The 16865-nt window shown below is 47.1% G+C and overlaps 5 protein-coding genes across 5 annotated transcripts; 1 reads left to right on the plus strand and 4 right to left on the minus strand.

Annotated features, from left to right (window-relative positions):
• Window positions 1-1054: 1054 nt before the first annotated feature.
• CCR75_001149 (uncharacterized protein) lies at window positions 1055-7763 on the plus strand (the record flags this gene model as incomplete). Its single annotated transcript, XM_067959254.1, has 5 exons — window positions 1055-1486; window positions 1617-3470; window positions 3546-5430; window positions 5499-5742; window positions 5810-7763. The coding sequence occupies 5 exons, from the start codon at window positions 1055-1057 to the stop codon at window positions 5856-5858; spliced, it is 4464 nt and encodes a 1487-aa protein (XP_067820296.1). The 3' UTR covers window positions 5859-7763.
• Window positions 5970-9524, minus strand: CCR75_001148 (uncharacterized protein; the record flags this gene model as incomplete). Its single annotated transcript, XM_067959253.1, has 1 exon — window positions 5970-9524. The coding sequence occupies one exon, from the start codon at window positions 9522-9524 to the stop codon at window positions 5970-5972; it is 3555 nt and encodes a 1184-aa protein (XP_067820297.1).
• Window positions 9525-11660: 2136 nt separating this feature from the next.
• Window positions 11661-12098, minus strand: CCR75_001147 (uncharacterized protein; the record flags this gene model as incomplete). Its single annotated transcript, XM_067959252.1, has 1 exon — window positions 11661-12098. The coding sequence occupies one exon, from the start codon at window positions 12096-12098 to the stop codon at window positions 11661-11663; it is 438 nt and encodes a 145-aa protein (XP_067820313.1).
• A 3562-nt stretch (window positions 12099-15660) lies between these two features.
• On the minus strand, window positions 15661-16422 carry CCR75_001146 (uncharacterized protein; the record flags this gene model as incomplete). Its single annotated transcript, XM_067959251.1, has 1 exon — window positions 15661-16422. One exon carries the CDS (start codon window positions 16420-16422, stop codon window positions 15661-15663), a length of 762 nt encoding a protein of 253 aa, XP_067820295.1.
• Window positions 16423-16550: 128 nt separating this feature from the next.
• Window positions 16551-16832, minus strand: CCR75_001145 (uncharacterized protein; the record flags this gene model as incomplete). The annotated part of the gene is made up of 2 exons (XM_067959250.1): window positions 16551-16745; window positions 16782-16832. The coding sequence occupies 2 exons, from the start codon at window positions 16830-16832 to the stop codon at window positions 16551-16553; spliced, it is 246 nt and encodes an 81-aa protein (XP_067820294.1).
• Window positions 16833-16865: the final 33 nt, after the last annotated feature.

Consider the following 16865-nt stretch of genomic DNA (forward strand, 5'->3'; position numbering starts at 1 on the left):
AAAAAAAGATTTTTATCTACCCCTACTTTTCAAAATTCACAATATGCCCCTCTACCTTACATACAACATTGATCATCCATAACATTGTATTTGAAACATTCAAACTATTCACGCAACCGGCAAAATGACAAAATAAAGTTAATAAATCTTCAATTTACCAGTATTATATATATATTTAGCTTGCGACGATGTCATTTCTCGCGGCTCGTGGTGACTCAGGTGACAATGTCTCACGCTTCATCCTCAAGCTACTATGATGATACAGAATTTTCTAGGTTGCTTCATTCGTGACAGCAAGCGCTTCCTTTTTGAATCCTTCAAGTCTCTCTTGTTCATTTAATTCCTGCAATACCTGCGCCGCAATTTCATTGCAAAGGTCTGCATTTTCAATCATCGGAGAGGTCATATTTGTTGCGACCTGGTCCATTATAGGCTCTTTTCGACGACCATCGGAGAAGAGTGTGTCATCAATCGAATCGTGTGACGAGGAAAACGATGTTTAAAATCCTCGCATCACGTCGGTCTCGAATCGCGAAGAGCTTGAACACTGTCGTCCGTTAGTTCTTCGATTCAGAATTCTTGTAGGCAAAGCTCAGATTGATGCCACAAGAGAGCAAATATGACATAAGATTTCACTAAAGCCCATCAAAGACCGAAGTCACGTGATTAATCGCAGTGCCGTCAAACTTGTACACGCCAAAAAGCAATTTCAGTTGAATCGATTTGGGATTGATAGCAGCATTTGATGGATCCCTGCAGTAGGTGTCAATACTTGGTTAAAACGAGCCGTACTCTGTTATTCCCGTGGATAAAATCGACAGCTGAATTGCGTAGTGCAATGCCATAATCCTGCATGTCTTTTATCGGTAGTTAGCCGGCATATTGTGAATTTAATATAGGGTTGATTAAGAATTTCGTGTCAAAAGAGGGGTATTTAATGAAAATTCTCTATAGTTCATTTACCGACAGAAAACCCGATATTATGTAGCACTTAATAATAAATTAATTCTTATTAGTTATCCGAAAACCCGCTTGAGTAATCCCCCACAAGACGATGGCGACGGATCTGAGCGCAAGCGCTATTGGGGGCGTGAGTGCAGGCGCTGTCGACGCAGCCACTGGAGCTTCTGGTCGTCCAGAGAATGCCTATGAGAAGCTCTCGCGGGAGGTCCATCAGATGCAGATCACAGGTGCCATTCACACGGATTGGCTCGAAAATCCAAAGGGATTTTTACTCAAACCGGATTTTAAGCGCAAGGCGCAACACGTCGGCGCTGGTGGCAAGAAACTCAATAGCTCGCGGGTCTTGAGACTGCATTTACCCGGTAATTCATACAGAGTCCGCTGGTTCGTGCTCGATGGGATGATTTTACGCTACTTTAAGACGAGCACAGAAGAGCAAGAGCTCGGTGCAATTCACTTGACATCGGTCAATGCTGTCCTTCCTTCAAGTGTCGCAGATGCTCCGGAACATGCTCTTGACTTGGTAAGTCTACATAAGAGCATTTCTTTGCCAATGTAACACAAACAAAATGTTTTTTCTTAAAACGAGGTATATATATTTCAAAATTCTTTCTAATAATGTAAAACATCGCGGTGTTTTTTTTTTCTTTCAGGTCTGTGCAGATCGGATATACACCGTTGCTGGAAATGATCGTGAGGATATGGTACGGTGGGCAACGGTATTGACATTAGTTTTGCGAGGAGAGTACAAGCCAAAGTTAATGCAACGACCAGAATCCGCCATTATTCGAGGCAGTTCCGTCATTCCACGATCGAGTACCGTAGCTCGAAAAACAGCCGCCCTGACACAAGCTTCAAGGTTTACAGATGCGAATAAAATGCGCATGACGGGTACCTTAATGAATGATAGCGAAGCCAAGACTCAAGGAGATAATTATGTGAAAGAAAAGATCATTACAGTCACATTTGATCATCCAGGCCCCCTGCACTTGATTCTTCGAGGCACTGTGGATGAAGAAGTGATGGTTTGTGGCTTTCAGTATACCATTGGACCAAGTGGTGAAGTCGGACCAGCTGAAGCTTCTGGGGTAATTCGAGTTGGAGACCTCTTGTGCTCCATTAATAGTCACTACTTTACAAACATTGAGTTTGAACACGCTGTCGAGTTGATTCAAGGTGCTGGACGGCCACTGACGCTTCGATTTTCACGCATTGATTGCTACGCAACGCCTTTAATCGACACGACGCGCGTTGCCGAAGGATGGGTGCTTTCAAAAGAGCCCTCAGCCCATCGCTATCGTATTCGAATGTTACAGCTCCAGGATGATAAAGTCAAGCTTTATAAACCAAGCATGCAAGGTGGTCGAGTCGATGAACCATGTTTTATTCTTCGAATGGATCAAGTGACGGACATTCGACCTACAAACGACACACGCGAAGTCGTGACGGCGTGTACGCAATGTCATCCTAAGCAATGGGGTGTCACGCTCGAAGGTTCACAAAGTATTTTTACGTTTTATACTCGGAATCGGGACGATATGATGCAATGGGTCGATTTGCTTAAAAATTCGCCATTGTTTTCATCCAAGGCCACGAGATTATCCATTCCCGTTCATCCTGTGGCTCTTGTCGAATTTGATCCTGCACATGAACCGAAAGTGATGCTGCAAGATGACGTGGGGAAGCTAGGAGACTTGTTGCCGACTTTTTCGTGCTATCATTTTCTACTGCTTGAGGATGGCAAGATGATGTATTATGTAAGCATTGAGTCAGCTGCGACTCGTAACCGTCCCATTGGTACAATACGATGTGACAATATCGTCAGTATCGTACCCAGTCAAGTCACAGAAGATACGTTGCAACAGAGAGACTCCGTAGCCTCCGCAATCTCGTCGAATGGAGAACATTTGATGCCCTGGCGTCTAGAATTGGGCATTTTAGTGCAAGGCTCGACGCAGAAATATCGTCGTCCATTTATTATGTGCTTTTCCACTCAAGAAAAAATGATGAAATGGGGCATTGGCATTGGTAAAGAAGCTAAACGCTCCACGGGACAAGAGTATGATCTCTCGTCTATTAGTCGCCGTGCCTCCCGCAGTAGTAGTCAATCGTATGGTCCTCGTCACTCGGAGACGCCAATGACACGCCCAACAATCTCGCGATTAATTTCAAATCCAGCCAAGTACATTGATCCAAATGTGCGCGAGTCTTCACGTCTGTATCGTAGCTTGAAAGATGTGACGCTCAAGGCAGCAACGCGTGGATGGTTTTTTGTAAAAAAACCACGAAGCGTCGGGATGCATGCGTATCATCCTCGCTTCCTCGTGTTGATTGATAATCAGCTCATGTTTTTCAAGTATGAAGTGCTTGCCGAAGAGAGTTTGCACTCGCATGCTAGCATGCTTGATCTTCGTCATGTCAAGGATGTACGGGAAGCGGATTCTGGATTCCAAGAGAACCTTGATTTTACGATTCAATTAACCACTACGAACGGCCTTCTCTGGATGGTAAGTATCACTGTCTTGTATATTATGGACTTGTAAGCTAACACTTTATCATTTCGTGTTATGATTGATATGAAGGTCGTAGCCGAAACTTATGAGCAGAAAGAAGCGTGGTTATCGGCTTTAATATGGCTGTCTGATTATTACTATCGCCCAGCGAACTCGGACGATGGTATGACGAGTGCGATTCAAGATGTGAAGCGAATTGCGCTCACCCCCGCTGGAAATATGATGACAATTCCTGAGTTTGAACGATCCAAAAGCACAACAAATCCAGGCGTGAGTGTCAAAGAAGCCGATCGTTTAGCAGCCGCGGGGATTGTAAAAGACCGGATATTCACCACTGGTTACAGTGGGAAGAAAATGGATGATTTCACTGAAATTAAAGGAGAGATTTACATTGCTAACAAACGAATCTTTGCCGCAATTTCAAGTGGTGTGTTCCGGTATTACGAATCTCAAAGTGATTACGAAAGTGAGTGGGGCGATGCTATCGATGCGATATCATTAAAGGAGATTAAAGAAGTGCATTCCGATGGTTCCAACGTGGGCAGCTTTGTCGTTCAAGTACACGGAGAAAAACAAGTGCGAATGGTGGCAGAAAGTGCCAAGCTCGCCAAGCGCTGGATGTTAGTCATGTGCTGTTGCGGGGACCTGGTACTAAAGAAAGCTCCACATGCCGAGTACTGGGCCAGTACGAAACCAAAGGAAGCTTGGATTTGGAAATTAGATCGATTGTATCAAATCTTTCGTCGTCGGTACTTTTCTTTACGCAACCATCAACTTGTTTTCTATACGGAACGAGGAGGTCGCATGCTTGGAATGATTTCATTGCCTTGTATCTTTCATCTTCAAATGTCAAAAGTATGGACGCGTAGCAAAGACGTAGCTGATTTTTATCAGCTTGAAGTCAGTTTTGCCGTCCCGACCGCGGCTGAAGAAAGTTCGCGGACGGACCAGATTGGTGATTTCTATGCGTTCCTGTTGGCTTTTGATACGGAAGATCAACTGAAGGAATGGGCGCGAGCAATCTACGATTGTTGTACGAATTCCATGTCGTTAAAAAGCAACACGCCATTGTCACCTCTTGGTGAAATTCAAGTGCTTCCAAAAGAATTGTTAAAGACCTCAACGTTTGATCATAGTGACGATGGGCTCTTTAAAACGTCTGGGCTGCCAATTGGATCCAATGTCCCGTTAAAAATAGCATCTCCGGACGCGACTATGCCTGCTGGAGACTTTAGCTCCAAAGGTTGGCTGTATTATCGCACATCGAACGAAGAACGGATTCGACTGCGATACTTTATGCAATGGGGCTACGAACTCTCTATTTTCAAGCACGAAGTCTTGGCAGATGAAGCAATTGCCATTCGCTACGGTGTTATCGATTGCCGTGCACTTGTGGACGTGCGCTTTGCGTATATTAATTCGCCTGAAAATGCTGTCGAATTAATGCTTGGGTCCGATACGAGTGTCATTATTATTCCTCGCACGGATCAAGAGGCGGTCATGTGGCGTAATTCCTTGCTTGATGTTAAGCGCGCGTACGGGCACTTGGAATCTGGCAAAAACAAAGAGGATACATTTGGCACGGGGGTCTTTATTAGCCGTGGAAGCACGTTTTCAACCAACAAGGATCATGAAGAATTGTTGCGATGGCAGATTGAATCGGCAGTCATTTACTCGTCAAATTTGCAAGATTGGGATGGTCGCAATTGGATTTCAAAGTATGTTGTATTGACGAGCTCTCGCGTTCTCATGATGTCCCTTGCGCTGCATTTATACGATGAAGAGCCGGATATTCTTGGCTCATTTCCGACTAAAGATATCATGGAGGTCCGCGCATGCAACGAAGAAGAAGAGGCTGAGACTGGCCACTGTAAATCCGCTTGTGTCGTAACGCTGCGGCCATCTTCCGGTCTCGTGAGTGCCGAGCGCATAATTATCAAATGCGACTCCATTGGTACGTATCAAAGCAGCGAGACTCGTGAAAAACTGTCTTTGAATCTGACGGTGTTTTGTGTATTTAAGATCACTGCTTGGAATGGATGCGTCTACTCTGCAGTAGCAATGGCAAGCTGGAATTAAAAAAGAACGCTGCAACAGGCTGTTGGGGTAGCGTGAATCGCATTGCTTCATTGTCTCGTCATCAGAGCTTCTTAGCGACTGCCCCTCTGACAGCCGCCATTGCCGCGGCCAAAAACTCGAATTCAGGAACCCCTGCGCGTGGAGGTGAACGCACACGACGAATGACCCGCCAGGATGCGGCCCGAAAGTATGGTTGTTATCTTGCAGTAAAGCTTTTATTTGAGAGCTGACCGTCTTTGCTGATTATCATACAGGCGCACGTCCGAGTTGATTATGAATCGCAAGAGCATGATGAAGATGTGAGCCTTTAAAAGTCATTTGTAGCAATGACAATGCCATAGAACCACACACGCTCTTTTTCGTCGACTCACAAACACTAATGACACTTGCAAACCTCACTTTTATCTTAGCTGCTTAAAAATCAGCACTTTCGACTGATAAAGTCACGGGGTCGTTGCCTACTGCATCAAAGCGAGTAGGTTGCGAAAATCCAATTTGCGACTCGGTGACAGAAATTCGAGACACGGGAGCCGAGCTTCTTCTATCTAACGGCGATTGTCGCCCATTCGGCTCTTGTGATGAAAGCCCAGGCGACGCTGTTGTAAGGCGATGATTTGTGCCGACGACAATGGGCTTGTAGTCAAGACTTGAAACATTATTTCCCCACGATGTCCAGCTACCGCGTTTCGCAGCGTGTTTGATCTCTTTCATATCAGCTGACGTGAATTGCAGCAACGTCGAAAGCACGGGCACTAACCGTGCTTGCTGGGAAGTACCTGGACGAAACGACATGTACTGCACCACGACGTTCTTAAGATACTCCATATTCACTCCGTCACGTCGTTGGTGCTGCAGCATTGCCGTCAGTTCTTCAGCATGACGACGTTTGTCTTCATGGAGTTCGTGGATCTCGTGCCGCGCATTTTCAAGCTGAATCGATAAAGCCTCCATCTGAACCCCTTGATCTCTTTGTTCCACCTCGCGCTTTGCTTGCAATTGAGCAAATTCAAGAATTTTACGATTATCGGCACCTCCTGATCGCACATCTTCTTCGACTTCAGAAAGACGTGCACACAAACGTGCAATCTCTTTCTCTTTTTCCAGCACAGCTTGTAAAGCCAATTTTGACTTGTGTTTGCTCTCAGTTTCAAGACGTTCTTTTTCGCGTTGAAACTTTTGATTCTCGCGAACCACAGCTACTTGCAATGCCATGTCAGCTTTCTCGCGCTCTCGCTGAAAGGCATCACTTTGTTGTTGCAGTTCGCGTCGAATTTGATCCAGATCCTGCTGCAAGTGGTCCTCTTTCGTCTTCATCTGTTGGATCTCAGTCGTCGCAGTCTGAACTTGTGTCTTCATGGTTTCCTGAGCTTTTCGACTATTCGCAGCATCGCGGAGAGCACTTTCAATTAACGCCACTTGCTCGGCTAGTTTCCCAGCAAGGTTCATGTTTTCCGTCTGTAATCTCGTTGCCAAAGCCATACGATCCGATAGCGCTTTCTTCGTATCGGATAAATCAACGCTCAGACTCTCCAACTCAAGCGTCTTGTTACTCAATAACGCGTCGAGCTCTTCTTCATACGTTCTCACCGACTCAAGTTCACGTTTTAATGTCGTGCAACACAATTCCAATTGATCTTTCTCTCGACAAAGCTCCTTTTTGTCTTTCACAAGTGCTTGACGCTCCGCATCCACGCGTTCAAATTCTGTCTCTTTTTCTTTACGCAACATTTCAAAGTTTTCATGATGTCGATCCCGCATCTCGCCAACTTGTTTCTTGAGCTTTACGACATCGTTCTCACTCTGAATGTATCGACCCTCATAGTCTTTGGCTTTGGTCGCATGCACTTCCAATGCTTCGGTTGCCATTGCCAAGTCATTCCGCAGACTACTCGCCTCTTTCTGCAACTTGAACAAATCCAATGTCATGGACGTTTGAGAACTTGTCATTTTTGTGACTTGCTGTTCTTGTACCGCGAGTTCGACTTCTAACGTCGCGATCTTGCCATTCGCAACATCGTTTGCGGTAATGAGGTGCTCAAGCTTTGATGTCCAATATACACGCTCTTCTTCCATTTGTTTTGCCATTATCCCGTTCGCCTCTTGAGCTTCATCATACTGCTTTTCCAACTCCTTTGTCACGTGTGTCAACGTAGCAATTTCATCTTCATACTTGGTCTGCATGTCTTTAAAGTGAGCAACTTGGTCAGCTAAGCAACTCGTGTCTTCCTTCAGTGCTTTAACTAATGATTCTGTGGCTTCGCTTTCGCTCTTCGCCTTACGAAGCTGTTCTTCCATAGTTTCAAGCTTCTGCTCAAGCATTTGATTCGTGTCTAAATGCGCGACCAATTCCAGACGTACACGTTCTAGTTCTTGCAATCGATCAGCGTCTGTTTCGAATTCACGAATTTCTTGGATCTCCTGCTTCGCCGGTTGATTAAGAGCCTTCTTCAGTACCAAAACTTCCTCTTGTAATGCTTCATAACGCTCGTTTTTAGTCGCTAACAATTCTTCCAAAGCGTCTACTTTGGTGCGTAATGCCGTGACTGTCTTTGCATCAAAACAACCTTCCAAAGCTTCACGATCAAAGGCTTCCGTTTGTTGTTTCGATTCCAATTCGACAATTAACTGCGAATTTAATTTTTTCAACACCTCGACCTCCGCGACCAATTCCTTCCGCATATCGTCAATTCCTCCATCTTGGACAGTAAGCAGCTGATTCTGTAAACGATCGTTCTCAGCTTTCACTGCGACGAGCTCAAGTTCATGCACTTTCACCGCCGCGGCCACAATTTCCTTCTTTTCACTCTCCAAATAGCTAGATGATTCTTCTTGCAACACCTTCACTTGCTCTTGAAGACGAGAGATCATCAACTCGTACTCCATCAACTGATCGAATGGATTCTTCTTCTCCTCATTAAAAGAAAATGCTTGCAAAGTATCACTTCGAGTCTGAAGACGTGCACTATTCGACTCGACGTTGTCGACTTCCTTTGCAACGACGTTTACTTCTTCTCGTGCGTTTTTAAAGTGCGTCATCAACTCGTTCTTTTCTTTCACCACTAGCACAAGCGATTCATTAACCTCTTGTTCTTGTTCGACGCATTGCTGCTTACTAGCATTTAACGCCACATTCAACTCTTTCACCGTGTTCTCAAGTTCGTCACGTTGTTGGTCTATCTCTTTCAAGCTGTCCCTCTGCTCGTTTTGCAATGCCTCGCATTTCGCATGCCACGCCATGCTTTCTTCCTCCAACATCTTTTTCTCTTCCATTAATATTCGTATCCTTTCTTGCTCTTGCGCGTCTTGTTCGGCACGTTTACGCTCCAATGCTTGCATCTCCTGTGCGTTCTGTTTCAATACTTCACGCATTCTTTCAACTTGCTGCATGGCTTCATTGATCTCGATCTCATCAAAAACAATTCCTTGATCGTCTTTTGACGGTACATCATTATCTTTCATTCTTTGCGCTGCGACTGGAGATAAATTCAATAGATCAACGCTCTCGACAATTGCTTGTGGTTTAGTTTCCTCTTCTTGCTGCATTGGAGCTATCATGCGATACTTTTCCGTCAATGCGTCCATATCAATCGATCCACCACGGCCATTATCCGTTCGAATACACGCAGCGACGTCCAGTCCTAGTTCGAGCTCGAGGAAGCTCCGCAATGCCTGAACATCCGTCTCGCTCTTGCTTATCGCCTCTTCTTTCCTTTTAATCGTTTGAAATTGTATCTTCATGAGCTTATTTTGACGGGTGAGCTTCATGGTGAGTGCTAAGAGCTCCTCGTACGACAAGCGATTACTTTTCGTGTCCTCTCCTTCGACACTTGGCAAAGATGGTGTCGATGAAGCCTCGATGTTATCGACGGACGCATTATTGGCTGCCGTTCGGAGGAACTGCAGTCCTTTTGTAAGCCCCCCGCGACCGAGCTCGCGCATCTGCTCAAGCTTCTCCTTCTTCTTGAGCATGACGCTAGAAGTTTAAGTAAGGTATAAGGGTGTTGTAGGTATAATTAGAACCTCGGTAATAATGGCGATGGTAGTTTTACATAAAAAGCTGATTAATTATAGTTGAGAGAGAGGCAGACAAAGTCTATCTAACTATTAATGGTTGCAGGATGTCTTATATTTTTTAATATTGTTAGCAACCCGTGGATGAGGGGGTTCGCGTAAAACACGACGTCTCTCGCACCCTGGTCCTTGCGTATTCGGTGGCAGTCGGCAGCCGTCTGCTGGTCCTCGATGTTGTTCGCTGCAATACTCCAAAGAATTCTATCAATGTCTTGCTCCTGAGCGATGGCGCTCTGCCGACCCTGGTCCGAGTTCACTGAGAAGCCTCTGATGTGGTCCGTCATGATGTGTTCCCAAGTATATGTTGTGTCAATTGTGGGGAGGGGTGGCGCAGGCATGGGTCCCGTCCGTACGTGAAGCTCTTGACCGACTTCCAAACTCGGGCGCTAAGCAAAATGGAAAGGCCCTATCTTTTCAGTTTGGCTTGCTGATAGGTGGCAGTGCCGGCCGTCGGGAGAACGAAAGAGTAGGTTCGACATCCAATCCGCTGCATAGGCAGTTTCGCAATAGGGCATGGCTGAAACTGGGAATATCGCGTCGACGTTAACACATTTCCCTGCATGTCTACAACCCAGTTTTTTTTTTGCCCAGGAGTATGTGGGCCAGAATGCTTTCTCTTCTGGAGTCATTGCCCGAGGTAAGTGCCGAAGCGGTCGGGGAAGCTCCACCACCCATTCGTCCTCCGTCGTCCAGCTGATGGCCTCCGATCCAAGGCTTGCCAGCTCAATTGTATACTACTGCAGTATATCATCCGAGTCAGGGAGTGCAGGTAACAACAGTGGCCTGAACAACTGCTCCAGAGTGTTACCGGGTGTCCTGCGATGCGAGTCAAGCTACCGACCCCTCTGCTGGCGCGGAGATACTCCGGCTGTTCAGTCTTGCGTTGCTCTGCGGAAGACCCATGCTTATTATGCCATAAATAAATGACCTTGCGCTGGGTGAGCCTGAGAATGGTGTATTTCACCCGCTGGGTCTTGCACGCGATGAGTAAGGAGGCGAGGCCCACTCCTCCTGCTTGTTTGGGTGTGTGCAGGAGCGCTGGATCGATCTTAGGTGACTGGCCCCCGTGCTGGTAGAGTAGTGGCACAAAAATTGCTTTTGAAGGTTCCGTAGTTGTTGATCCGCCCATGGTGGCAATTCAAAAACTGTCCCAGTGAACAATACGACAGGCAGCATGATTACGTTCAATATCAAGACCCTGTTCTCGACAATAGTAGCCAGCCGAGTCGCTGTCGCCAGTCTCGGTTGGACATTACGCACCCGCGCTGCCCTGGACTTGCCGAGGGTAATATTGTAAGCAGACGCTTACCGGATTTTGTACGAAGTGTGCTTTCTTCCAAGGAACAGGTGCGAGTGCTAAGGGCTGTTCAACAAGAAGTGGAAGGTGAACTTTGTTTGAAGTTACGAAGCGGGACAGATATCAGGGTGATACGGCAGAAAAATTAGCACGATCAAGGAAGATATCTTGCTGGCAGCGGAAGGAGAAAATGTCAATCAGGACGAACCCCAGACCATGCTTCATGTCACCAAGCATATCAATTACAACGACGTGCAACGCAGTATCCATTTCCATTTCTTTGATCGAGAGACGACACGCAAGTACGAAATAATGTCAGTGCCATTTAGAACCTCGAGTGATGAACAAAGTGAAACAATTTGGGCGGCTGTCAGGCCTGCAGGTGCAGCCGACAAAAATCAAAATTATCCTTTTGAATACAGCAGTGGACACAAAGGATCTTCATGGGATACCAGTGTTAAGGCATGGGGATACGGTGCGGTACCTGGGCTACGCAGTTGGAACAGGGGGAAATTGCCACGGTCAACAGTGATAACTCTCAACTCGTCCGTTGTGCCCTCTCGAAGCCGACACCCACTTCTTGCAGCTTCCGGTTGCTGACTGAGCTTGCGCAGCTTCTCAATATCCAATTCGCTGAAGACTGCTAAATTGAACATATAGTCTTCGTAGTTCCCCCGTGCTTCTGGGCTGTTGGCCTTGTTTTCGGTCGGTCCGGTGCTTTACTTGACCTAGTCTGCCTATTGATTCATGGGCCGTGCCCGCGCCCACTTGACTTTGCTTATCATGCTTTGCATGATGTTGTTAAATGACCAATTGGAATTATATAGGTCTTCCGTCGCCGTCTGCGCACACTGTGTCCACTGCATGAACGAGCCGTTGCTTTCAATGCAAGCCTCCTCGAAGACCTTCAATAATATCCCTTTTTCTTCACTTAGTAGGGTCGGAAAACGTTGCTTTCCCGCCAGTATGAGGTCTGCTGCAATGGCCACCGTGTCGTGCGCTATAGTGTAGAGCTCTGCACAGTCGCCATAGAGCTCTGCCACAGTTGCCACACATGCTTTATGTGGAGGATCATGTAGGGCTGCCTTTACCGCTGCTACTACTACCTCAAACATCTCCGCCGAACTTATCACCGGTTCGGCCTTGTCTGGTCCGGGTTCGCTGGATGCACCCATCCTTCTCGGTATGGGCTGCTCCTGAGTCGCTGTCGACTTGGCAGTGGGCTTGGAGTGGCCGACTCCCGCCGCTTCTGGCAATGTATATGCTGGTTTGTGGCTGGCAGAGAAGTTTGCAGAGTGAGTATATTATCCATGGTTAGTTCAAGTCTTCCTAACTAACTTTGAGATCTTTCCATCTTTTCAACAGGCACCCCCAGAGCTGGTTTATGTCATTCGTGCTGGCGACTCTACCGAGGAGTCGCGACACTTCAAACTTCAACTGTATCCTTGTTCCAACACTCCTCCCGGCTCACTGGGAGAGCACCAGCCCAATTGCTTCACACAGCTCCAGGATTCGAGGTGCTGACAAAGCTTTAGTCAGCAGATCTGCTACCATAGCCTTGGTCTCAGTAAACTCCGTCTTGATCTTGCCTTTCAATGCGTAGTCGCGCAGACTCTTCATCTTGATGTCCACATGTTTGCTATTAGATGATGCCGCCTCGTTATCAATCTGTTGTATAGCCGCTTCGTTGTCAATCCTCAGCACAACTGGAGTCTTGACCTTAACACTAATTTCCATCACTAGTTCCTTGATCCAAACGCTTCCACACCGCCTACTGCGGCGAATACAAACTCGGCCTCAGCAGTCGATAACGCAACGGCAGTCTGTTTCTTACAGTGCCATCCTGCAACCATCCCATTTACGAATTGGATGCCGGCGGTTATTGATTTTCGGTCTTTGTCGTCGCCTGCGTAGTCTGCATCCGTATACGATACAAGTCGTAACGGTAGAGGCGGTCCGTCATCAGGCTTGACGTGTAGTACAGTTGCACGAGTGACGCTTACATACCGCGCTACTCGTTTAGCCAATTTCCAATCGCCGAGTGTCGGCTCGTGACAGCTTCTGGTGTCCTTATGTACCGCAAAGGCAATATCCGGCCTCGCACAGCGGGCCAACCAAAGCAAGCTGCCGACCAGTGAATGGAACTCCGTTACAGTTGGCCTTTTGGGTATAGTTGTGCACTTCTTGAGCAGCGGTACTAAGTCTTCGGGGTCTGGGGATCATTGATCCCGATTGGAGTTCGCACGGATTTAAGTTTCCGAAATCGTGCTTGTCTAACATCTCAATGATGGTTAGCTCTTGGTCGATCTTGACGCTGCCGTCTCCACACATCTGAAAACGCATACCGAGGAACTTTGAAAGTACCCCTAGGTCCTTTAGTTGCAGGACGTATATGTTGGTGAAGAACTCGTCCACCAACGTCGACGTGGTAGCTGTGACAATTAAGTCATCCACGTACACGCCAACGAGCACGGTGGCTTGGCCTTGTATCTTGTAGAACACACATGAATCCGTAATACACTGTTCAAAACCCAGCCCCATAAGTGTAGAAATTAGTCATTCGTTCCACAGCCTGCCAGATTGCTTTAGGCCGTAGATACTGCGCTCGAGTTCTAGCGCCAGCTCGTTAACACTGGACACACCAAACTTTTTAAGTGTCGCAGAATGAATCTTCATCCCAGGCGGTATCTGAAGCAAGATATTGTATCCCTCTTCAACCGATGCCTTGACGTACGCGCTTGGCACGTCTCCATGTATAGCCGGTACTTTCCATATGATCGAGAATATAATAATGATTCGGATGTCGCTCATCGTGATCACTGCTGAATAGGTTAGGATGTAGCTCTCACCCTTGACCTGGCGGTCGCCTCGGCCAACAAGTCTTGCCTTCATCTTGTCGTAGTCTTCGTTTGCAAGTCGCTTGGTTTTGTAAACCCACTTAGTCGGCAGCGGGTTGGCGCCTACCGGCCTGATTACGAGCTTCCAGGTAGGACCATCCTCCAAAGATTGGAGCTCCTCCTGTTCGGCTATCGCCCATAGCTCGCTGTTGGAGCTGCGGCGAGTCTGACCGTAATTTAGCGGATCTGGTTCGTCCCCCCACAGGTCGTCGACCCTTCACGTTGCTGACGACAACTGCATAAGCCATCAATGCTGCTGGCTTCGTGTGACTATCGAAACACTTTTCTTCGTCTTGTTTACTGGGTTGGATGGGTTGGATGGCTTGGTTTTCTTACCGGCTTGTTCCAAGACTAGATCACCGTCAGCCTCAGCCTTGCGTCGAGACTTCTGCTTCACTCGCGTTGATCGACGGACTGCATCTCTAGATGTAGCCGCTACTTTCCTCGTCGTCGAAAATTTCTGGACAATGTCGTTTCGCGAGTTCGTTAGTTCCTCCTCGGGTTTCGCCGCGTCTTGGCGCGTAGTGCGGGTATATGACACGCGATATCTTCGAGCTCATCATTGTCCATGTCTCTAAGTGCGTCTTGCACCGATTTGTTCGTTGTGTCGTCGAGTGTCTCAATGGCCGTTACGTGGCGCTTCGTAACCATTGAGCAGTCATTGCGTAACAGAACCTTGTAACTCTTAGTTTCCTCCTTTTTTTCCAAGATGTAGCCATCTACCATGTGTGGTTAAGAGTACGGTTCTTCGGATCGCGCCAAACCTAGCATGGAGAACCAAAAACGACGACATCTCGTAAACTGGGAGTTTTTCCAGAGAGTAACTTGAGTGGAGAGGCTCGATTCAGGTTAACACGGGTAGGACTTCTGTTGAGAATATATGCTGCATACTCTGCGGCATCGCTCCAGTAGCTCAGTGGTACGTCCGAACCAAATAACATGCACCGAACCATGTTAAAAATCGTGCGGTTCATACGCTTGGCTTTTCCGTTGGACTGTGGGGTGTCAGCCTCGGTTGTCTGGCGTCTGATTCCAGAATTCTTGCAGAACAATCGGTGACGTATTCACCTCAACCGTCGGTCCTTAAAACACGAACCTTGCAATCGAACTCGGCTTCGAACCATGTAACGAAATGCAAAAACTTAGTGGCAGCCTTGTTCTTGTGTGTAGCCGCGAAAACTCGAACATATGTGGTCTTGTAGTCAATAAATGTGACCAGGTATCGATTACCGCGCTTGTCTTGAGGTAAAATAGGGCTTTTTAGGTCGCTGCATGTGACTCCTTCAATCCTGTCGATTGGAGAATTTTCACCGGAATCCTTTTTGGACTGCTCGGTTCGGGTGCCCTTGCCTGTCGAGCATGTGACACATTTGGGACGGTCGTAATTCGTGATTTTGATGCCAGAGCTTGGATCTATTGAAATGCGCTTTATGAAATCGTAGGATAAGTGTCCGAGTCGCTGGTGAAACTGAACCAGTGTACCCATTTGCGACGTTGACAAGTCACTGGATTTAGCGACCGCCGATAATACTATATCAACAAGGCTCTTGCTCTTCATGTTCTTCCTTAGGTAATCGACTGTCTTCACCATGCACACGTCATTAACTATTTTGAAGCCGAACACAGTTTGGCTGCCTTGTATGATAATGCCACCGTTATCATCATCGACCAATAGACAGCCTCTCTTCTTCAGCTGACAATACGAAATCAGTCTTCAATCCTTGGAAAGTGACGGAGCGAAGTAGACGTCGGAAAAGGGTGACTTCATGGATATCGTCATCAATGCGTAACATAAAAGTTACACTGCCGACTTTGATCACGTGCAGCGTTGCGTCGTTTGTCAGAGTAAGTCCATCTGCACAAGGCACTGCATCATGAAGTAAGTTTCATCTCCAACAAGATGACGGCTTGCCCAGGAGTCCATGACCCAGCAAGGTTGACATCTGATATTACTGGATGCACAAAGTGTTTGCGTCTGAGAAATTGGGCTGATGGCCAAAGCAAAACGTCGATTGTTGCCCTTGGTATCGCTAGGTGTATCAGCATGTTCACTTCTCGTGACGTCAGCTGGACAGTCATATTGAGAAGGACTGACTGCTCCACAATTAAAACATTGACGGGTCTCTCCAATCGCTGCGACAACATCGCGTCCCATCTTCTTGGCGTTTCTCCGTTCGTCTTCGACCTCTTGTGCCCATGCTATTAACTCTTGCGAGTGTGCAATGTAGTCAAAGCGATTTGAATTAAAACGGATCATAAGCATGTGCTTTAAGTGTGGTGCGGCGTATTTGACGATGTTATTTACAATAAGCCGTTCGCTTGAGTCGCTTACTCGAGCCAGATGCATCAGGTACAGCAGATGTTGTGGCCACGTTCTTGATGTTATTTTAGCTTCCGTAAACAATGCGGATGCTTGCTCATGCGTGACCACGACGGGGAAAGCCTTGTACATCTCGTCGAGCATGTACGTCAGTTGAGGGTTTATTGTCCACCATGTGGATACGTTCTGACGAAAGTAGTCGGCAGCGCTTGATTCCCTCTGGAGGTATTCCCCGAGCTTGTTCACTTTAACCAGCTCGGCCCAGCGATAACCAGTCGCCATTCGGCCATCTCCAGTGGTTCAAGGAAACTGTAAGCCCATTCACGAAAACCGCTGCCAGTCCTACGTAAGGCGTTACCCGTAAAGCATTGAATGATGAGCTTTGAAATCTTGTTGCTTGGCACTGCGATTCAAGACGGTCCAAACTGTTCAACGCCGCGCTGGTACTGTTCTTCGGAGATTCCTTCTTGAGGGTTGCTCACTGGCACGTGCTGGCCACGAGCTGCGCGGGTGTAAAAGCTTCCTTGGGCAAACTGGTTGCCAGCAGCAGCTTGTGCCTGCTGGTGGAGATCGTTTAGCGTCAATCTTGACGCGAGTTTTCCCCCCTGGCGTGCAACATCTTACGAGCTTGGGCTCATAACCTGTTGGTTTGTGGCTGGCAGAGAAGATTGCAGAGTGAGTATATTATCCATGGTTAGATCAATGTCTTCCTAACTAACCTTGAG

This window comes from Bremia lactucae, linkage group LG1 (genome assembly GCF_004359215.1).
Source record: "Bremia lactucae strain SF5 linkage group LG1, whole genome shotgun sequence".
In the NCBI taxonomy this organism is placed as follows: domain Eukaryota; phylum Oomycota; class Peronosporomycetes; order Peronosporales; family Peronosporaceae; genus Bremia; species Bremia lactucae.